Source organism: Oncorhynchus keta, chromosome 23, assembly GCF_023373465.1.
Source record: "Oncorhynchus keta strain PuntledgeMale-10-30-2019 chromosome 23, Oket_V2, whole genome shotgun sequence".
Lineage (NCBI taxonomy): Eukaryota > Metazoa > Chordata > Actinopteri > Salmoniformes > Salmonidae > Oncorhynchus > Oncorhynchus keta.
In genome coordinates, this window is record NC_068443.1 from 42,241,127 (window position 1) to 42,264,748 (window position 23,622).

General features: G+C 44.4%; 1 protein-coding gene across 27 annotated transcripts in view; it reads right to left on the reverse strand.

Annotated features, from left to right (window-relative positions):
• Window positions 1-721: 721 nt before the first annotated feature.
• LOC118402370 (kinesin-like protein KIF1A) overlaps window positions 722-23,622 on the reverse strand; it is a 55,549-nt gene continuing 32,648 nt past the window's right edge. For 16 of the 27 annotated variants that reach the window (XM_052477249.1, XM_052477268.1, XM_052477267.1 and 13 more), the window contains 22 exons: window positions 23,378-23,496; window positions 23,093-23,178; window positions 22,834-22,969; window positions 22,420-22,606; window positions 17,676-17,766; window positions 17,365-17,483; window positions 17,215-17,288; window positions 15,351-15,459; window positions 13,528-13,679; window positions 13,264-13,369; window positions 12,937-12,960; window positions 12,493-12,607; window positions 12,265-12,398; window positions 11,427-11,488; window positions 11,060-11,205; window positions 10,603-10,791; window positions 10,208-10,279; window positions 9,339-9,445; window positions 9,013-9,135; window positions 8,283-8,475; window positions 4,387-4,505; window positions 722-4,229 (listed from right to left, as the gene is read on the reverse strand). In XM_052477249.1, the coding sequence (XP_052333209.1) occupies window positions 4,190-4,229; window positions 4,387-4,505; window positions 8,283-8,475; window positions 9,013-9,135; window positions 9,339-9,445; window positions 10,208-10,279; window positions 10,603-10,791; window positions 11,060-11,205; window positions 11,427-11,488; window positions 12,265-12,398; window positions 12,493-12,607; window positions 12,937-12,960; window positions 13,264-13,369; window positions 13,528-13,679; window positions 15,351-15,459; window positions 17,215-17,288; window positions 17,365-17,483; window positions 17,676-17,766; window positions 22,420-22,606; window positions 22,834-22,969; window positions 23,093-23,178; window positions 23,378-23,496 (2,503 nt within the window). In that variant the 3' untranslated portion in view covers window positions 722-4,189. The remainder of the gene's footprint in view (window positions 4,230-4,386; window positions 4,506-8,282; window positions 8,476-9,012; window positions 9,136-9,338; window positions 9,446-10,207; window positions 10,280-10,602; window positions 10,792-11,059; window positions 11,206-11,426; window positions 11,489-12,264; window positions 12,399-12,492; window positions 12,608-12,936; window positions 12,961-13,263; window positions 13,370-13,527; window positions 13,680-15,350; window positions 15,460-17,214; window positions 17,289-17,364; window positions 17,484-17,675; window positions 17,767-22,419; window positions 22,607-22,833; window positions 22,970-23,092; window positions 23,179-23,377; window positions 23,497-23,622) is intronic. The other 11 variants (XM_052477273.1, XM_052477272.1, XM_052477252.1 and 8 more) reach the window with 7 other exon arrangements.

Sequence of the window (23,622 nt, forward strand, 5' to 3'; positions counted from 1 at the left end):
TTGTGTGGAGTAATAAGCAAAACATTTATGTCTCTGTTATTAAGGGATTAGGCTTAATGACCTGTCTGTCTGGCCTGAGAACATCCTGAGTGCATTATCAATTATGGAGGGAGGCCATCACGGGCGTCGAGGACCACACACACACACACACTGAACAGGTAGGGCCAAACACACACACACACACACTGAACAGGTAGGGCCAAAACACACACACACACACACACACACACACACACACACACACACACACACACTGAACAGGTAGGGCCAAACACACACACACACACTGAACAGGTAGGGCCAAACACACACACACACACACACACACACTGAACAGGTAGGGCCAAACACACACACACACACACACACACTGAACAGGTAGGGCCAAACACACACACTGAACAGGTAGGGCCAAACACACACACACACACACTGAACAGGTAGGGCCAAACACACACACAAGACACACGGACACACACATTGGCTGTTCATCCAAAACAACTAATCATCAAGTATTTCATTAATTGAATCCGCTGTGTTAGTGCTGGAGTGGAGCAAAAACATGCACACCATGTAGGTTCCCCAGGAAGAGGAATGAATAGCACTGCATTAGAGATGCTCAGAGTTCTCGATGTCCGGGTGAGTTGTCCAAACCAGCACATCTATGATCTTTAGCTAATAAATGATGCCAAACAAAATCCAAACAAAGGACACAAGCCAGTGTTGCATAAATGTCACATTTATTTCACTTTATTTCGACAACTGGTTACGTGTCCACAAACATTAGAAGACACTAGAACTCCAACACTCAAAGATAACGTGAGCACTGAGATGATGTCACAGGCCAGTTATTATGGTATAAAGGAACAGGGAGGGTTACATCTGTGCGATTGGCTGTGGTGGATCCTATCAGGTTAATTATTTACAAGAAAGGTGCCAATCAAATGTCAAGAAGAGTCAATACCGAGTCATGGAGGTGGGCGTTTCTCTACAGGGCTGCACTGAGGGGGATAGGACACCAATAGCAAGCAGTAAGGGAAAGAGAGAGAGAGGCCAGGGTGAGGAAGAGACACATACATCTACATGCTTGGATCCAGGAAATGTCATGTTAAAAAAGCAGTCAAATCAGTGAATGAGCCAATCCATATTCGTCTATAGCCAGATCACTGAACTTCAAATGCGTTGTTTTAACTTGCAGTGAATTCTTCTTTGAGGACAGAAAGTCAGCTATCCTAGCATTAACAAGTAGAGTTACGAGTCCCCTTTACAGTAGATGCAGTAAGATGCATTTAAGGTGCTACACGCTAAAGCGACAATAGTACAGTTGAAAAAAACAACATCTCCTTCTGTTGAAGGATATCCTACCCCCCAACCAATCTTACTCACACATCATTCATTCAATTATGAGATGTGATAAATACAATAAATTAGACTTGGATGACAATTCAATAGCTCAAACATTCCCCGCTGTCATACTCCACCTCCAAATAGCAACAATAATTCATAAATAGAGCTTTACTTTCTTTCCATTGTTCGAGCAGACAAAATAAAGTGGCATACCAGTGTACAACAAAGCTTAAAATGCATACACCAAGATAACCCCAACCCGATCCACCATATGAATCCCAGATTCCGTAGTTAATGGTATTTACCTAGCGATAGGTCGTGTTTTTGGTGTCAGCGTTCTAGAATCAGAAAACAGAAAGAACCGCTAGTATATAACAGCAATTATATTCCTTATTGGGAGGATATGTTTATAATTGGAGGCTAATAAACGCGTAGTTATGGGACAGCGTGTGAGCATGCCATGTCTTGCATGTTTTACCTTGCCGTGGCTATCTCAGCATGCTCTGTAGGTTGGCTGGCCTAAAGCATGCACGATCTGCTACACGGGAGAATTGTGTTTGACCCGAACCACGACCCTCGCAGTAAGAACAAGGAACAACAGTAAGACATGATCCAATTGGCTGTCTGGCCACGGCCCTGGTCTGCTGCACTAACACACGACGTTACCGTAAGACTAGCACTTGATTTTCAATAAAGCATGGTCACGCAAGAGCATAGCACAGCTAGACTAGGAGACAACCGGCAACTTTAGTTTGAAATTGCCCATCTTTTATGGGCTGCTAGACCAACGTAGCGCTGAAAGAGTCCCTTTGCGTTTACTTCAGTCGGCAGCGCCCCCTTGATTGACTTAGGACTCGTTTTGTTCCAGTGAGCAGTTTGCATGTCATCTGGATGTAGCAGTATGGTCACAAAAACAATAAACGGCTTCCTCAGTCCCTGGATGTGAGACAGGTTCATGCTGTATAGGTTTCGGATACAAACGCCAGGCTGTAAAACAAGCTATTATAAAAGCAGAGCAAAGGATGTTAAGACGCTACTTTACAACAAGGAGCTGACGTAGGCTATATACTGTATTAGGGCTATTTAATCCAAACGGATAGATTCACATGGACACATAGCGTCGATAGAAGGTTCGTAGCATCCCAGTAAATAAATGTTTGCTCTGATACATGTAGTACTGAGCGAACGTGGTGGACGTCAACGATGTGAAAGTGTGGGATTGATGAAAAACTGGAAAGAAAGAGAGAAGGGGGGCACTACCTGGTGCATAACGATGTACTTTCAGACTCACAACTCGACTGTCGAGAAAAAAAAAGGTCAAAAATATCCCACTAACCCGTCAATACAGTAGGATCAAATTTGTCCTTACAATTATTCAACATTACTGTAACCCACCACCATAGAAGGGAGTAAACGTCAACTTGCTCGATTGGAACCATTCTCAGTGTATCCACATGGTATAATTCACTTATAAACAGACATTCAGGGTCAACATAGAGGAGAGGAATAGTAGGTGTTGATGTTTTGAAGATTACATTAATATCTCTAAAACCTGGGAGCCATTTTGTCAAGTCTACACAACAGAGAATATCTTTACTATTTAAAATTGAGATTGGAATGCTTTGGTTTAAAGCAACTGAGTGAAATAAAGTGTACATAATGCACCAATAAAGTGCGACGCGACAAAACTGGTCAGTGATCCCATACAAATAAAAAAATAAAAAAAGACAAACAATGTACATACACAAATCATATGGAAAAACACATAAGGTGAAAATAAATCAAGGACACAACTGCTCTCCACTATCAGGCAGCCAGCGAAATTACACACTTTATACTCTACTGTAGCAAACGTGTTACTATGAAATGTCAGCACAGCGAACTCACCATTATCCAAACATGGAGGCCAAAGAGTCATCCTATTGTCCTATCATATTCTATCCACCATATTACCCAACTATTACAATTCTATCCCACTGTATTCTGTCCAAAACATTGGCAACAAAACATTGTCCTATTATGTCACTTTTCACCCTACACTGTCCAATGTACCTTCAAAGCATCCCATCTATCGCACTGTATATCGTCCAAAACCTTGGATACAAAACAGATGCAATGACAACGAGTTACAGTATGCGCCTGCAGCCCAGCGATTTTCGACATGAGGTAATATGGATACGCTGTTTTAACACGAGAAAGAGCATTGATAGGTACTGCTATCTTCCCTGCACCAAACACACACACACACACAGAAACAGAGATATCTTATGAGAGGACTAGAAAAGGGAATATACCATTTTCCCATTATTCTTTTTCTTATTAGACTACAGTGTTTATAAGAAATACATGAGAGGTTTGGATATGGGGCATCATATACAAATAGTGGGTGGTAGTAGTAAGTTGCGTGATATTGGAACTGATAACAACTCGGACTAAGACATAAACGTTATATTCTTCCTTTGTTTGGCTAAACCCTATAGGGTCTGTAAGCCTGGAAGGTAAGGTCTACATACACATGACAATAAGGAGCATCACAGCCAGCGGAGCTAAGCCCCACTACTCAGGGTTGTGTTGTTAGTTAGTCTTACAGTATATGGGTTTTAATGGTCTTTAATGGGTAGTTTATACCATGCATGACCCAGGTAACCAGGAAGAGGCGTCAAATAGGAGATCGGCTGGGATGGTTTTAAGTGCTGTTTGAGGACGTATCAGCGACAGGATGGAGCACTGTTAGGACGGTTGAGCAGCGCAGGAGAGAGCTGTTTAGATAAGGTATATACAGCAGAGAGTCCGTGGAGATTTCAGATGTCCCCCCCCCCCCCACAGCGGGTGTTCCTGTTTCTCACATCCTCTGGCCTGACTTTCTTCTGGAGAGCTTAGACCTTGAAGAGGTAAGAGAGGGGAGGGTTAATCTGAAATAAGTGTTTACAAGGAGATTGAACTAATCTGGTATTACACAAAAAATCAAAGAGTTGACGAAAGGAACACGTAAGGTAACCAGGTTAGTGAGGGCAGTGAGGCAGTGAGGGGTTCCTATACCTGATGGTTCCGGCGAGCAGGGGGTTAAAAGCATACAGCCAGTCGTGCATCTCCTTGTCATTACTGGCCTGGAGGAGTATTCCACGATGTTCGGTGCACACTGCAAATGTGTTTGGAGTCTAAAACCAGAGAGCATATTCTGTGGTTACAAGGAGGATGACACATGGTAAATTAGCTACATTTAGAAAGATCCAGGATAACATTACGTAAGGGTATATGTATTATATATTTACAAATATATTGACAGAACAAATGTATATTCCAGCAAATATATTTGTAGAATATTGTATTTGTGGTATATTTATGGTATATTCCTGAAAAAATGTATGATATATTTGCAACACATTAATGACATACAGTACCAGTCAAAAGTTTGGACACCTACTCATTCAAGGGGTTCTCTCTATTTGTACTATTTTCTACATGTAGAATAATAGTGAAGACATCAAAACTATGAAATAACACATATGGCATCATGTAGTAATCAAAAAAGTGTTAACAAATCAAAATATATTTTATCTTTTGTATTTTTCAAAGTAGCCACCATTTGCCTTGATGACAGCTTTGCACACTCTTGGCACTCTCCTTCCTGGTCAAATAGCCCTTACACAGCCTGGAGGTGTGATTTGGTCATTGTCCTGTTGAAAAACAAATGATAGTGGGACTAACACAGAACCCAACCCGGCTGTGCGCATGGGCCATCTAGCATGCATTAACTTTGTCCCCCCACATCAAACGCGATCACGACACGCAGGTTGAAATATCAAAACAAACTCTGAACCGATTACATTAATTTGTGGACAGGTCGAAAAGCATTAAACATTTATGGCAATTTAGCTAGCTAGCTTGCACTTGCCAGCTAAGTTGTCCTATTTAGCTAGCTTGCTGTTGCTGGCTAATTTGTCCTCGATATAAAACATTGAGTTGTTATTTTACCTGCTATTTTACCTAAAATGCACAGGTAATCCACAAATAAAACAGTCAATCGAATCATTTCTAGTCATCTCTCCTCCTTCTAGGATTTTTATTATCTGGACTTTATATTGTGATTGGCAACATTCATAAATTAGGTGCATTACCGCCAACGACCTCGTTCGTCTTTCAGTCCCCCAAGTGGGTATAACCAATGAGGAGATAGTACGTGGGTACCTGCTTCTATAAACCAATGAGGAGATGGGAGAGGCAGGACTTGCTGCGAGATCTGCATCACAAATATAACTGACTTCTATTTTAGCGCCTGTCAACGCAGACGCTCGTTGGCGCGCGCGATCAGTGTGGGTGCAATAATTGAATAATATAGATTTCTAAATGTATTTTGCAACGCTAGCGCACACAACGCTAAATGACCATTGCCCCGTAGCACTCACTTCCGTCATCATGAAGTGCTTTGAGAGACTAGTCAAGGACCATATCACCTCCACCCTACCTGACACCCTAGACCCACTCCAATTTGCATACCACCCCAATAAGTTCACAGACTACGCAATCTCAACCACACTGCACACTGCCCTAACCAATCTGGACAAGAGGAATACCTATGTAAGAATGCTGTTCATCGACTACAGCTCAGCATTTAACACTACAGTACCCTCCAAACTCGTCATTAAGCTCGAGACCCACCCCGCCCTGTGCAACTGGGTCTTGGACTTCCTGACGGGCCGCACCCAGGTGGTGAGGCTAGGTAACAACATCTCTACCCCGCTGATCCTCAACACTGGGGCCCCACAAGGGTACGTTCTCAGCCCTCTCCTGTACTCCCTGTTCACCCATGACTGCGTGGCACTCCTCCAACTCAATCATCAAGTTTGCAGACGACACTACAGTCGTAGGCTGTCACGACTTCTGCCGAAGTCGTTGCCTCTCCTTGTTCGGGCGGTGCTCGGCGTTCGACGTCACCGGTCTTCTAGCCATCATTGATCCTTTTTTCATTTTCTACACACCTGTTTTCAATCCCATTCATTACCTGTTGTCTATTTTACCCTCTTTATTGTCAGTGTAGTGTGATTGTTGTATAGGTGCGCGTCGGGTCCTCGTACCCATGTTTGTTTGTTTATGTACAGTTAGTGTTATGGAGCATATTCGTTGGACTTTATTAAAAGACTCCATTTTACACTCCATTTGACTCTCCTGCGCCTGACTTCCCTGCCACCTATTACACCTATGCATGACATAGGCTTGATTACCAACAACGACGAGATGGCCTACAGGGAGGAGGTGAGGGCCCTCGGAGTGCGGTGTCAGGAAAATAACCTCACACTCAATGTCAACAGAACAAAGGAGATGATCGTGGACTTCAGGAAACACCAGAGGAAGCAGCCCCTTTATCCACATCGATGGGACAGTAGTGGAGAAGGTGGAAAGTTCCTAGGCGTACACATCACGGACAAACTGAAATGGTCCACCCACACAGACAGCGTGGTGAAGAAGGCGCAGCAGCGCCTCTTCAACCTCAGGAGGCTGAAGAAATACGGCTTGTCACCAAAAACACTCAAACTTTATCACCGCCTGGTACGGCATCTGCACAGTTGTACAGGTGCATCAAAGTGGAGTCCGAGCTGGGACTGAGAGACTGAACAACAGCTTCCATCTCAAGGCCATCAGACTGCTAAACAGCCATCACTAACATTGAGTGGCAGCTGCCAACATACTGACTCATCTCTAGCCACTTTAATACACCACCACCTCCGTGCTCCACGGTGCGAACCACACAGGCAGAGATCATCCTTTCACCTACTCTGCGTCGCAAAAAGACACGGCGTTTGGAACCAAAAATCGCACATTTCGACTCATCAGACCAAAGGACAGATTTCCACCGGTCTAATGTTCATCGCTCATGTTTCTTGGCCCAAGCAAGTCTTCTTCTTCTTATTGGTCTCCTATAGGAGTGGTTAGTTTGCAGCAATTCGACCATGAAGGCCTGATTCACTCAGTCTCCTCTAAAACAGTTGATGTTGAGATGTGTCTGTTACTTGAACTCGGTGAAGCATTTATTTGGGCTGCAATTTCTGAGGCAGGGAACTCTATTGAACTTATCCTCTGCAGCAGAGGTAACCCTGTGTCTTCATTTCCTGTGGCGGTCCTCACGAGAGCCAGTTTCATCACAGGGCTTGAAGGTTTTTGCGACTGCACTTGAAGAAAATGTCAAAGTTTTTTACATTTTCTGGATTGACTGACCATGTCTTAAAGCAATGATGGACTGTCGTTTCACTTGGCTTATTTGCCATAATATGGACTTGGTCTGTTACCAAATAGGGCTATCTTCTGGATACCACCCCTACCTTGTCTCAACACAAGTGATTGTCTCAAACACATTAAGAAAGGAAAAACATTTCACAAATGAACTTTTAACAAGACACACCTGTTCATTGAAACGCATTCCAGGTGACTACCTCATGAAGCTGGTTGAGAGAATGCCAAGAGTGTGCAACGCTGTCATCAAGGCAAAGGGTGGCTACTTTGAAGAATCTCAAATATTGTTTAACACTTTTTTGGGGAGTACTACATGATTCTATTTGTGTTATTTCATAGTTTCGATGTCTTCACAATTATTCTGGAATGTAGAAAATAGTAAAAATAAAATAAAAACCCTTGACTGGTACTGTACAATACATGACCAAAAGTATGTGGACACCTGCTCATCACATTCCAAAATCATGAGCATTAATACGGATTTGGTCCCCGCTTTACTGCTATTATTGTGATTTCTTCTTAATACATTTGCAAAAAAGTTTTCAACTTGTCATTATGGGGTATTGTGTGTAGAGTGATGAGGTGGAAAAAACTATTTAATCCATTTTACAATAAGGCTGTGACGTAACAAAATGTGTAAAAAGTTGAGCGGTCTGAATATTTTCCAAATGTATGTTATATTTGAAAGTAGTTCTGGTTGGTCGTACCCGGAGCAGAGTCTGCTTGTCCTCGCTGTATTCCACCTGGGCGGAGGAAAGGTTGATGACGGAACGCTCCACGCTGTCCCTCTCGTTGCGGTACAGGTAGACGTAGGGCCGGCGCACCACTACATAGCGCTTCACCCAGCCACTGGTGTGGGGCTCCAGGAAGTGTAGGTAGCCTTTCTTAGACACGATGGGGCTGAAATAAACATCATTTCTATTTGATTATTTGTTGTTGATAAAGTTTTTAAAAACAACAACAAAAAACAGCCCATTCAATACATTGATTATTATCTAAATAACTCAGGTGTTGTTTATATATTTTCCAACATTAAAGGGATTCTAAATAATGAATCTAGCATGGATACTGCCCGTCATAATTCACAACAATATCATACTGCATGACTCATCTGGTCTCTATGGAACCATGTACAGTAGTCCTAGTTTAATCGTACTTTTGTTACAGTGGGGCAAAAAAGTATTTAGTCAGCCACCAATTGTGCAAGTTCTCCCACTTAAAAAGATGAGAGAGGCCTGTAATTTTCATCATAGGTACACTATGATGTACCTCATCTTTTTAAGTGGGAGAACTTGCACAATTGGTGGCTGACTAAATACTTTTTTGCCCCACTGTATATTCCTTTCCTAATTTCGTCATAAGATGTAAATATTGTGATTTTTCATTCTTCCTGGAGGCTGTTGCCATAGTGATAACCAAAAAATGGTCTGGTCTCACCTGACGCGGATCTCCTGGATGTCAGGGACGAAGGTGCAGCCTCTACCCAGGGTCCTCTTCTTGTCCACAGGACTGAAGGGGTCCAGGTCTGGGCTGGAAGCGCCAGAGATGGGCTCAGTGTGTCTGCAGACCAGGGGGGGAAAAAACTCTCTCAACGCTCTCAAAATATTCTCTGTGCTCTCTCAATATCCTATCAATGCCCTATTAACAAGGTCCTCTCAGCAAAGAGAACAAACTCATTTGCATATGCTATTTGTCCAGGAGCAAGCCTTGGGTGAATAAAATGGGAGTAAGGGGTGACAGTTGAAAGGCGAAAGGTCACATACCTGATGTCATAATGTCCCTCCACCAATGAGGGGCAAGTAGAGGACGGAGTTAGCGTGCTCAGACTAGAAGAGGATGGAGACATCAGCGACGCTGACATCTCAGACAGCTGAAACGCACACACACATACAAGTGCATACAGATAATCACAGACACACACACACAGAGAGATATGCACGTACACGAGAACAAACAAACACACAAAAATAAGCACACAAAAACACGCATACAGTGACACCATTATGCATAAATCAACAGCTCCCATGTACTGTATTGCACTTTGAAGGGTCTGCAAGGTCTGATACTAATCAGGAAATACGATGAGGTCACGAGAAGAGATAGGTTTCTGCCCCAGGCCTTTTGGTTAAACATGTGACAGACAACATGCTGTAGAAGGGGGGGGGGGAGAAAAGAGGGGGCTAGGGGTATGATCAAAAAAGGAGGGTCTGGGTGAAGGATTCCATAGGTCAGAGGTAAATCTACAGAGAATATGGGACCTTGGCTTAGGGGATGGGGTTTATGATTGATGAGGACAAGAGCAAGTACACGTGAATGAATGAAGGAACTGAGTGCGGTGAATCGTTTAGTTACTCTGTTTTTAGTTCAAGTACTTTCTTAGAATGCAGTTCCTGGTTAGAATTCAGTCATTTGTTGGAATACTCAATTCTCGGAGAGGCTGAGTGTGTGAACGAGACAGGGGATAAGGAGGGGAAAGTATCTTGGGTGGGATCATTGACAATGGGCCCGGAGTCCAAGTTCTATGGGATACAAAGGGCTTCGGGCTAGGATTCTGGCTGGTTAAAAGTAGCCTGCATGGGGTACTGTAAGTGGGTTATAGAGGGGGTTAAAGGGCCTGGGGGCTGGGGCTCACCTTGCTCTCACTGGCACTGCTGCTCACCTGGCTGTACTCCCTGTTGAACGTGTGCATGAGCAGCCGCAGACACTGAGACCCCAGGAGGAAAAGAGGACGAGGAGGAGGAAAAAGAAAGATTAGCTCAGTTGGTAGAGCATGGCGCTTGTAACGCCAGGGTAGTGGGTTCGATTCCCGGGACCACCCATACGTAGAATGTATGCACACATGACTGTAAGTCGCTTTGGATAAAAGCGTCTGCTAAATGGCATATATTATTATTATTATATATATTATTATTATTACTCATAACAACTACCAATACAAGTTATAATGCATTTTAATCCAACAAAGAGAGATAACCAAGCAAGTGTTATAGGCCTGGTTCCTAACTGAAGCCAGGGACTGGTAGTCACCTTGGCAGCCAGCTCCCTCTGCCTCTGGCTGGGGCTCTCCAGGGCGGGGCTACCCCCGGGGCAGTGGCTGAGGATGGGGCTCTTGGCAAAGTCGCTAAGGTCACCACTCTTGCAGAGAGCGTCCTGCCCCACTGCCAGGGTGGCCTCCAGTTTCTCCCGCAGCAGCAGGTAGTGCCTGGTCTTCTCCACCTGTACAGACACAACCAGAGAAACCATTGACTTTCTTTTGGCACAAAATGGCCGTCATGCATCGTCCAGGTGAGTCACCTTCATTGGTGAGTATTAACTCTATTCAATAAAAGGTACTTTGAAAACAGCTAATGTATATGAATGCCAACCATGATGCATAATGTATTCATATTTATTGACCAACCAATTCCATCACAAATGGACTCCATTTCTCTGTGGAGTCTTTGCCCCCAAACACCCTACAGACCCCACCAATGCCAGGCCTCACCTCCTGCAGAAGGCTGAGTTTCTCCAGCTCCCATTGGTGGTCCAGGATGAGGCTGTCGCTACGGGGCCTCCAGCCAGCCAGGTTCTCTTCCCCACGGACGTATGCCACCGAGGTGTCCAAGACGCGCCTGCGCCGCCGCTGCATGCCTGAGGGTGAACAAGAGGGCAACAGAGTGTTTCATATATGCCTGTAGAATAACAGATACATACTGCCAAGAGATCATTTGGTGATATGCCCAGTGGTTAAATCAAGGTTCTGATGCACACAGGATGACAGACATCCATGCTTGTGACAAATTGTGTAAGGGTGACAACATGGTGGAGCGTTCATTTTTCTCAAGCTTCAACTGTGTCATTCTTTAACTTACCGGGACTTCCGGCATCAGCGACATGGCAGAGACTGACTTCATACACTCCAGTGACACGATTACTGAGAGAGAGAGGAGAGAGAGAGAGAGAGGAGAGAGGAGAGAGAGAGGAGAGAGAGAGAGGAGAGAGAGGAGAGAGAGAGAGAGGAGAGAGAGAGAGAGAGAGAGAGAGAGAGAGAGAGAGAGAGAGAGAGAGAGAGGAGAGAGAGAGAGAGAGAGAGAGAGAGAGAGAGAGAGAGAGAGAGAGAGAGAGAGAGAGAGAGAGAGAGAGAGAGAGAGAGAGAGAGAGAGAGAGAGAGAGAGGAGAGAGAGAGAGAGAGAGAGAGAGAGGAGAGAGAGAGAGAGAGAGAGAGAGAGAGAGAGAGAGAGAGAGAGAGAGAGAGAGAGAGAGAGAGAGGAGAGAGAGAGAGAGAGAGAGAGAGAGGAGAGAGAGAGAGAGAGAGAGAGAGAGAGAGAGAGAGAGAGAGAGAGAGAGAGAGAGAGAGAGAGAGAGAGAGAGAGAGAGAGAGAGAGAGAGAGAGAGGAGAGAGAGAGAGAGAGAGAGAGAGAGAGAGAGAGAGAGAGAGAGGAGAGAGAGGAGAGAGAGAGAGAGAGAGAGAGAGAGAGAGAGAGAGAGGAGAGAGAGAGAGAGAGAGAGAGGGAGAGAGAGAGAGAGAGAGAGAGAGAGAGAGAGAGAGAGAGAGAGAGAGAGGAGAGAGAGAGAGAGAGAGAGAGAGAGAGAGAGAGAGAGAGAGAGAGAGAGAGAGAGAGAGAGGGAGAGGAGATAATGAGTTGTGTCTACTCTACAAACAACATAGAAATAAAGTTCAGATTCAGAGTTCCAGAAAGGAGGTCGAACCTCTCTGAGGGCCTGAGACAGCCGGTGCTGAAGAGGTTCCTGATGGAGCGTGAGGCGGGGAGCTTGGCGTCACGGGAGTAGAACACCATACAGAAGTCTTTGGTGATCACTGTTGGTTGGGTGCAGTTCTCCATCTGAAGGAAGTTGGAACAAAATGTATCCAAGTCAGAACTCACTTAATCCAAGCCGATAGTACTTACGGTTTAGAACGAATGTTGATGCGTTTACCTCTAGGTAGGCGGAGAGAGTGATGTAGATCTTTTCACCATAGGGAGTGACACGGTTCAGGAGGAGGGAGTTGTGCATGGAGCTATCCCACGCCGCCTCAAATCGGTAAAACGTCCTGTTCAGTCAACATACAGGCAAACGTTACGGGGGTTTTGTGTATAGAACTTGTTTTCATTTTGTCAATGGTGAATGAATGGAGACATGTAAATATGACTTTTTCTCCATCAGCATATCAGTGAAAAAAAAGGATTAAGTTGCACAAGACCCTCTAAAACAACACTCAAAACAAACTATACATACACATGTTTACAAGGACAGAAACAAACACTGCTGAGTTCACCTTTTAGAGTGAAGTCAAATGAAAGCATGAGGCAAAAGACAACAACAACAAGAACAGCAAGCTGATTCAGGGAACATACAAGAGAGAAGGGTTGTGTGTTATACCTATGGTCAACTCCCAGGGACATACTGCCATACAGTGAAGCGCGAAGAGAAAAGGGCGAGAAGTTATCAGCAAGCAGCTTGGCTGTGGATTTTACAGTAACAAAGTGGCAAAGAATGAAGAAGACGGTAACACGATAGAATATTGGATACAAATACATGTGGTCTTCAGTGCCAAAATACGGTAAAAGAAAAAGAGAAAAAGAGAACGAGAGAAAACAAAACCTACTCAAAACGTTCCACTATGGAAAAGGCCATAAATACACAACCATGTTATTAGGTGTTACAGTATGCACAGGAACTAGCTGTGACAGAGGAGAGGGGACGTACTTGTCATTATATGAGGGCCAGATGTAGCCCGCAGATAGAATGTTGAGAGACAGGATGTTGGGGTCGATGATGGTCTCATCAGCCTCTGGAGTATTCCGGATCCGCCCTGAGAGGTCAAAGGTCAGTGGTGGATCTTTATGTGCTGAAAATATGAACCTATGCAATCTTTACGCACCGTAAAGACGGATCTATGGGATCTTTATGTGCGGTAAAGATGAATTTACTGTGCACATGTCATTGTCGTCTACTTTCATCCGTACTCACCCACCACCAGCTCCTTGACCTCCTTCCACTCCACGTCATTTCCTGTCTCGTGCGCTATGGTGACTGTGATCCTCCTCTGGATGCCCTGATGAAGCAGGAAGGTTCCGTGGCAGGGCATGCCCCCTCTGTGGTCCACCACTGAAGGGATGTAGCTAATGACAAACAAATGGCATATTCATCAATGACTCACATTAATGACCCTAAACTGTCAGTAACGCTTAACTTTGCAGTTCTATTACCACTGGTATTTACCATGAAATTACTTGGTGAGAAAATGCTAATGGTGCAATATGTAGAAATCAATCCATAATTTCCTGGTTGCAAAAACCTTAATAGTTTGCCTAATTTCAGTTTATGTGACAAAACAAGCAGTCATTGTGTAGAGAATCATTGTACCATCTAAACCGCTGTGAAATATATTTTCCATAACCAAAAATATTGTATTTTCAGCTGTTTGAAGCTGGTGTACAAAACCGAAAGTAAAAGACAAAACTTAAGAATGGGAAGCATAGAAATAGTGCATGTATAACAGATCTACCGCTTCTTAGACTTGCTTTCAATGAGAATGACAGATCTATAACTCATATTTCTATGTTAATTTGGTTGGGTTGCCCAAAAAGTGACATATTGCCACTTTAATGACCATGAAGGGGAAATATTTAAATGTTTAAACATGAAACTATTTGTAAAAAGATTCAATGTCATTTTTGCCCCCTAAATAAGATCATTGTTTCACGGTAAAACGTAGGCCCAGTCAGTGGCCACACCCAAGTGAACCGACATTGGTTGAGAACTATGAAACACACCCTTCTCTCCCCCAGTACAAAAGCCCGTTGACAGAAGTCAATGTCAGTTCCCGATGACCGTACATTTAAAAGGTCAAATTTCAACGTGGAGGTGACAATCACCATGCTGGAATGGTGAATTTTGACTAGACCAGCCAGAATACAGCATGAGCTGATTATGGCAACTTGTTATGAACTTTGATCTATTATTCACTAAAGAAGAAGTGATACCTCCTAGACGTCGAGTTATCAGCTGCAGCTGTAAACATACGTGGCCTAGGAAAGGACAGATATCTCCTAAGAACAACAGGGTACTTTAACGTATCCGCTCTACAACACTACGACCAGAAAGATTCTTCAAAGGACAATGGCGATTTCTGTCTTCCATCTTCGACCCATCTATCGAAGCGCAGCTCAGCTCAGAGTAAATATATATCTTGCATTTTTCTTTTCCGAATGGGCGGATATTAGAATGCATATGATTCTGTATTTACGGTAGCAAAGCTTCTCAAGGTCCGATAGAGACCCAATCCCTTTGTCCCTCAGTCTTCCCGCTCTTTCATTCAAACCCAACCCCTTTCCTTTGTGTAACCAGCCATCATTTCGGGTTAGCCCACCAGGGACTTTTCATGACATGATTAGTAATCGATGTGTGATCTATCCTGTGTCCATATATATGTAATTCTGTGTGATTATTTGGGTATTTAGTAAATACATATTTAAGCCAATTTGTGTATTGCTGATTCAACTTGTTAGCTAGGGTTCGTGCAGATAACCAAGTACTTACGACAAACAGATCAAGGTGACGATTAATAATTGACTGCTATTGATATAAAAGATCTTCAGATCTTTAAGAGAGTGGATTCGGGAGATAACCGCTCTATATAAATGAATGCTTCCGTGGTGCCCCAGGTTATTAATGGTTTAATTGTTGCATGGTTTAATTCAATCACGTAATCAATTAAACATTAGGTAATCGATTTGATAAAATAGCATGTCATTTAATTTAATCATAGTCAGAGACAAGACAATACTTACTCTCCATTGGCCTCCAGCTCACAGATCTCGAAGAAGGCCATGAGGTCATATTTGGAGTGGCATGGGCCGGCCGTGGAACGGGTCAGGGTATTCAGCTTGGTGGCTGGTACTGTGAAAGAGAAGGTCAGAAATGTGTCTGAATATTTGTGACACGCAAGCACAATGAGGTGGATGAAGGTAGGGATGTTTAAAGAATATATAAAATCAGCAAAAAAATAATCGGCCCTTTTTTCAGGACCCTGTCTTTCAAAGATCATTCGTAAAAATCAAAATAACTTCACAGATGTTCATTGTAAAGGGTTTACATACTGTTTCCCATGCTCGTTCCATGAACCATAAACAATAAATGAACATGCACCTGTGGAACGGTCATGAAGACATTAACAGATTACAGACGGTAGGCAATTAAGGTCACAGTTATGATAACGTAGGACACGTAGGACACTAATGAGGCCTATCTACTGACTCTGAAAAACACCAAAAGAAAGATGCCCAGGGTCCCTGCTCATCTACGTGAACGTGCCTTAGGCATGCTGCAAGGAGGCATGAGGACTGCAGATGTGTCCAGGGCAATAAATTGCAATGTCCGTATTGTGAGACGCCTGCAGGGAGACAGGACGGACAGCTGATCGTCCTCACAGTGGCAGACCACGTGTAACAACACCTGCACAGGATTGGTACATCCGAACATCACACCTGCGGGACAGGTACAGGATGGCAACAACAACTGCCCGAGTAACACCAGGAACGCACAATCTTTCTTAGAAGGAATGAGCGTTACACCAAGGCCTGTACTCTGGAGCGAGAATAATTTGGAGGTGGAGGGTCCTTCATGGTCTGGGGTGGTGTGTCACAGCATCATCGGACTGAGCTTGTTGTCATTGCAGGCAATCTCAACGCTGTGCGTTACAGGGAAGACATCCTCCTCCCTCATGTGGTATCCTTCCTGCAGGCTCATCCTGACATGACCCTCCAGCAATGCCACCAGCCACACTGCTCGTTCTGTGCATGATTTCCTGCAAGACAGGAATGTCAGTGTTCTTCCATGACCAGCGAAGAACCCGGATATCAATCCCATTGAGCATGTCTGGGACCTGTTGGATCGGAGGGTGAGGGCTCGGGCCATTCCCCCCAGAAATGTACGGGAACTTGCAGGTGCCTTGGTGGAAGAGTGGGGTAACATCTCAGAGCAAGAACGGGCAAATCTGGTGCAGTCCATCAGGAGGAGATGCACTGCAGTACTTAATGCAGCTGGTGGCCACACCAGATACTGACTGACTTTTGACCCCCCTTTGTTCAGGGACACACTATTCCACTTCTGTTGGTCACATGTCTGTGGAACTTGTTCAGTTTATCTCTCAGTTGTTGAATCTTGTTATGTTCATACAAATATTGACACATTAAGTTTGCTGAAAATAAACGCAGTTGACAGTGAGAGGACGTTTATTTTTTTGCTGAATTTATATATAAAACATATATAAATATTTTACTTTTTTTCTCCAGTAATGGCTTCATGAACATGTGAACTTTCATGTGCCTCAATTGCAATCTTGCATGGGATCTGTAAATATTAAATTATGAGTTTAGCCAAGGAGAAAGCCCTGAGCTAAATAGAGAGAAAGACAGGATCCTTTCTGGCTAGCCATGATTGGCTGAGATAATGGAGGGTTTGACCATGCTGATGGTTGGCCATTAGCATTTTTCGTCAGAAGCCCCATTTGGGATGGGCCGTCACATTTGTACTACTAACCAATATCTGGTTAACATTCTCGTACAAAATGGCTGCAGTGCCAACTTGCTCAGCTTGGTGGCTGGCACATTCACAAATATATAGAAAGAGACACATACCAAATAAACAACTCACCTGGTTTAGACAAGGGCATGACCCTTGGGAACTGCCTCCTAGAAGGTCGAAGGGGACTGAAATAGAAGTGTGAACTTTTAAAATGGTCTACTTTAGCAAGACAGTGAAACGGGATCATTTGAAGAAGAAGAGGGCAAGTACAGTTCTCACCTGATGAGGTCTTTGCAGAGGGGTGGGAATGGATGTTTCTGGTAGTGGCCAAACACCTCAAAGACGATGGGCTGGGTCTTGATGTATTCCACAAACGACTTGGTAACCTCTACCGTGATCTAATAGACCATTAAAAAAAAGCGAGGTAGGCTATCACGCAAGTCCCTTAACGAGGCCAGCGACAACAGGATGATTACAAGGCAACGCAACAACAATCGGTAATTCATGATTCATTCATGGCAATATCATAGAAATAACGCCTGTAGTAACCTATGAATAATAATAAGGAATAGCAATGTTATTTCGCTTACATTCTGTACATGGTAGAATCCCAGCGGAGGTCCTCTGCCAGTGTTCTTGAGTGGCTCAGTGGAGAAAGCCTCATCGTGTCGGTGGATGAAGCTGGAAAGTAGGGAGACCACATTCAGTCAATATGCGCACCTATTCACTACACATATATATTAAAACGACGACACTGTTGCATTACCACTATGTACTATTGACTACTCTCAATGTGGCGCACTGATTACGATCACATTTGGTGGGACACTTGTCTCGCACCATCAGACGAGTCTACTTCAGGAATAACACTAACCATGAGAATTTTGTTTGTTTAAACCAAGAGAGGATGGAGTCGTTTCTGGATGAAGAAAAGAGAGAAGTGAAAGGTCTTGAAAGACAAGGCTTTTTGCATTTACATTTGAGTCATTTAGCAGATGCTCTTATTTCAGAGACAATTACAGTAGAAATTACGGGAAGGTGCTTTGCTTATGGGGCACAGACAGAATTTTCACCGAGTCAGTTCAGGGATTTAAGACAGCAACCTTTCAGTTACTGGCACAACGCTGTAAACCACTAGGCTACCTGCCACCCTTTTCCATAGCATAGCTTTCAAATACAGTGCCTTGCGAAAGTATTCGGCCCCCTTGAACTTTGCGACCTTTTGCCACATTTCAGGCTTCAAACATAAAGATATAAAACTGTATTGTTTTGTGAAGAATCAACAACAAGTGGGACACAATCCTGAAGTGGAACAACATTTATTGGATATTTCAAACTTTTTTAACAAATCAAAAACTGAAAAATTGAGCGTGCAAAATTATTCAGCCCCTTTACTTTCAGTGCAGCAAACTCTCTCCAGAAGTTCAGTGAGGATCTCTGAATGATCCAATGTTGACCTAAATGACTAATGATGATAAATACAATCCACCTGTGTGTAATCAAGTCTCCGTATAAATGCACCTGCACTGTGATAGTCTCAGAGGTCCGTTAAAAGCGCAGAGAGCATCATGAAGAACAAGGAACACACCAGGCAGGTCCGAGATACTGTTGTGAAGAAGTTTAAAGCCGGATTTGGATACAAAAAGATTTCCCAAGCTTTAAACATCCCAAGGAGCACTGTGCAAGCGATAATATTGAAATGGAAGGAGTATCAGACCACTGCAAATCTACCAAGGCCTGGCCGTCCCTCTAAACTTTCAGCTCATACAAGGAGAAGACTGATCAGAGATGCAGCCAAGAGGCCCATGATCACTCTGGATGAACTGCAGAGATCTACAGCTGAGGTGGGAGACTCTGTCCATAGGACAACAATCAGTCGTATATATTGCACAAATCTGGCCTTTATGGAAGAGTGGCAAGAAGAAAGCCATTTCTTAAAGATATCCATAAAAAGTGTCGTTTAAAGTTTGCCACAAGCCACCTGGGAGACATACCAAACATGTGGAAGAAGGTGCTCTGGTCAGATGAAACCAAAATTGAACTTTTTGGCAACAATGCAAAATGTTATGTTTGGCTTAAAAGCTACACAGCTCATCACCCTGAACACACCATCCCCACTGTCAAACATGGTGGTGGCAGCATCATGGTTTGGGCCTGCTTTTCTTCAGCAGGGACAGGGAAGATGGTTAAAATTGATGGGAAGATGGATGGAGCCAAATACAGGACCATTCTGGAAGAAAACCTGATGGAGTCTGCAAAAGACCTGAGACTGGGACGGAGATTTGTCTTCCAACAAGACAATGATCCAAAACATAAATCAAAATCTACAATGGAATGGTTCAAAGATAAACATATCCAGGTGTTAGAATGGCCAAGTCAAAGTCCAGACCTGAATCCAATCGAGAATCTGTGGAAAGAACTGAAAACTGCTGTTCACAAATGCTCTCCATCCAACCTCACTGAGCTCAAGCTGTTTTGCAAGGAGGAATGGGAAGAAATTTCAGTCTCTCGATGTGCAAAACTGATAGAGACATACCCCAAGCGACAGCTGTACATCGCAGCAAAAGGTGGCGCTACAAAGTATTAACTTAAGGGGGCTGAATAATTTTGCACGCCCAATTTTTCAGTTTTTGATTTGTTAAAAAAGTTTGAAATATCCAATAAATGTCGTTCCACTTCATGATTGTGTCCCACTTGTTGTTGATTCTTCACAAAAAAATACAGTTTTACATATTTATGTTTGAAGCCTGAAATGTGGCAAAAGGTCGCAAAGTTCAAGGGGGCCGAATACTTTCGCAAGGCACTGTAGTTAACGTGTTGGATGTCATCTAAAATGTAGATTCCTGCCTCAATAAAAATCGTTGTAAATTGCAGAGGAGACAAAACTCAAGTACATCGTTCAAAATATGATGAAAATAGGAAATAAAGTTGAGGAACAGGCCTTGAAATGACTCATTTTGCTTGCGACACATAACAGTCCAATTATACATGACTAACTATCAGATTTCGACTTCCTTACAACTGTCAAATGGATATGGTCATTATGTTATGTGACAGTACAAAATTGGCACCATTTCATAGATTCTGCCTCCCTGCACCTAAACAAGCCACCCTACCCTGGATGGTGTGCCCCACATCCTCATTACTCTGGCAGTGACGTGTGTTACTGTTGCTGTCATGTCTACAGCGCTATCACCCCTCTTGCTTCGCTAGCCTTTTCGGGGTTGGCATTAGCAGTGAGCGAGACTCGCGCTTTTACCGACCTCTTCCGCGGCGGTGTCCGTCTGCGGCTCGCGGTGGCTGCTTGGTCATGTGACTGCCGCAAGGATTTCTGCTCAAACAACTCTACGGATGTAACTGGCACATTCAACACTGGACGTGGCTCTGATCGGGTACTTCTTCATTGGACTGTATCAATTCCAACCGTGTCGCTATAAAAGCAACCCCCTTTTCCCCTCTGGCCTCACACTTATTAAAGGATTGTGCGTCGGGTTTATTCTCAGAGGGGCTCATCACAGAAGATGCAATTGATGTTTGACTGAGACCCGGCAACAACCCGTATGAATGTTTGGCCTTTGAACCTTGCGACCTCAAACGGGCTGTAACTCAGGTACAGAATCGGACCTCATTTGAATGCCTAGCGCTCACCATGTTTGGCCGAAACCCACTGCTCCTCATTTTCCTCATTTTCCACAGTCCTCCCATCGTCTCCCTTGTCTTCCACTCAAGAGTTGAAGGCACTGACATCTTCCTGCTCCATGTGCTGCTTGGGGACTCAAACGTTCATGTACACTCCAGCATGTGACTTTTACAACCTATGTCAAAGGCTACAACCGGGACCTGGTGTGCTACACTGGCCATAGATCCCTCCGACACGTGTGGCCTGAACCTCACCATTTCTGACCACGTGGCCATCCTATTTCATCTTTCCATCTCCCTCCCCAAGCCCCGTATCAAATGCACAATGACCCTCAGAAACGCAAAAACTGTCAACCCCCCTGATTGAACTGATTCAGTCCCATGAGAACCCTGACGCTAAACTAGACGCAATACATGCACAGCCCACCACCACCACAGCTCGACTTAGAAGCCCTTCTGTCACTCTCCACCTTCTCCTCTGTTGATGCGGTGTTTATCTCTGGTCTAGACATCAAAAGCCTCGACCTGCTCACTTGACCCTATGCCCACACTCCCACTCTTTCCCCTCATGGTTGACATTGTCAATGTGTCCCTCTGCTCTGGCTCTGTACCCCCTGAACTCAAACCGGCTGTTACCACTCCTTTTCATCGTCTATATTGTACCATTCCGGCAAAATCCTCCGTCAACACAGTCGGGAATTCCACTGTTACGCTGATGACACAAATCTATGTTCACTCCAAACCCACCTCTGACAGACACCCCCCCATCATCAGTTGTCAACTGTCTAAAATACATAAAAACATGGATGAGCTCGACGTCCTGAAGTTCAACGGCGATAAGACAGAAGCTATGTTGGTGGCACCCAGATCTCTCCCGAAGAAGGTTGACCTTAACGTCGACGGCTGCTCTATCTCGGTTGAATCATCTGGGGGTCATCCTCGATACCACACTCACCTTTGATGCCCACATTAAAACCATCACAGAATCTGCCTTCTTCCATCTCAAGAACTTAGGCAGTCTCAGCCCCTCACTTACTGACTCACTTGCTGAAAACCTTATTCATTGCCTTCATTACCTCACGCCTGGACTATTGCAATGGACTCCCTGCCAGCTCCCTCAACAAACTTCCGTATATCCAGAACTCAGCTAGAAGACTCCTCACCCGCACCGAACCCTGGGAGCACATCACAACACACACACTTCCCCACCTCCACTGGCTTCCAATCAACCTCCTTACCTACACATCCATGCATGGCTTAGCCCCCCTTCCATCTTTCCAACATGCAACACATCTACACCCCCACCCGCAGCCTTCGATCTTCCGATCGTGTAAGGGATGCAGAGGTCGTTGAAGAGGTCAGCGTCTCAATGTGAACGGCCTTGACGACTTTTTTTGTCTCTGTTGTTGCTGTTATTATTACTTATTCGTTTTTTTCCCCTTCTAAATTCAGGGAGTTTACATTGTTAAAGTACCTTGAACCACTGGCACTTGCAGACGTTCCTAAGGAGAGATTTTATTTTTAGAAACAAATGCCTCTTTATGCATCATCTTGTCATCGTCGTCATTCAAAACACTTCCCCCCTCACTGACATCTTGTCAAGTCTCTCCCTAAAAAAAAAACTCCAAACCGGTCCTGGTCAAAGCTAAAATACCACAAAATGAAAGGGCTTGAATGAGTGTGGGAGGCACTTACTTGAACTGGCAGAAGATGTCAGCATACTCAGCGGAAATGCTGGAGGCCTGCAGCACTGTGACCCTGAAGGTGAAGGTGGAGCCTATGTGAAGGTGAAACAGGGCCTTCTCCAGGGGCAGCTCCAGACCCAGACCACCCTTCAGTGGGCTCCTGGGGACCTCTGGTGTGGCTGTGACGGGGGACAAGTCTGTGGTCATGGTAAGTACACATGATAAAGACAGGAAATTGCCTGCAGTCCTGTACACGGTATGACGGGGGAGACACAGTGCTTTACTCCTGCACCATGACTTACACAAATTAGAAGTTCATGACCTTTTCAGTTAAGTCTTCCCCTACTAAACAAATGTGTGCTGTTCATATCTACCGCCACAATGATGTAATCGAAAAACAACATGATTGGGAGGATCTCCTTACCTGCACAGGTGTTGTTGTTGACCTCGTCAGGGTCAGCTCCTACATCAGAGTTCTGTCCCTCCCCTTCCACGAAGCGTAGCTCTTCGTGTGAGGTGTTAGAATGGGACATGCCGCCGGAACACGACTCTGTCTGGAACTGACCAGCCAAACACATGGCCTTTTAAATAATGACACAGCATTTTCCCAATCTCGATACTGTATGCAGACAGCGATTTGGCAAGTAATTCCAAGTTCATGTATAATTTCTTACGGATTCTACCTTCTCAAACTGTTGGTCCTCGAAGGATATCTTGGCGGTTCCTGACTGCCTTACGCCAGAACCATAGTCAGGGGCTTCTTCATCAGCTGGGGAGAGACAATAAAAGTGTTGGAACCTCATCCTATTTTGAAGGCCATTTTTATCAAACAGCAAATCACTACTCTCTCAGCACCCATGTGGGTGTCCTTCACAAAACACTAAACGTTTGTGTCTAATAGTGCATGTTAACACAAAATATCGCACAGTAAAAGGATAGACATGACAATATGGCACAGTAGCTGGTACCTGAGATGGCCTGCACTGCCACCCTGAGGAAGCCCTTCACCTCTCCCTTCTCACTGACGATGGCCACGCGGTGCACGAGTGGCACGGGGTACAGCAGGTTACTCAGGTACACAAAAGCCCTGCGGACGGGGGAGGAATAGAAGGGGAGAGAGGGATAGAGAGGAAAAGAGGGGGAGAGAGGGAGAGAGAGGGAGAGAGGGATAGAGAGGAAAAGAGGGGGAGAGAGGGATAGAGAGGAAAAGAGG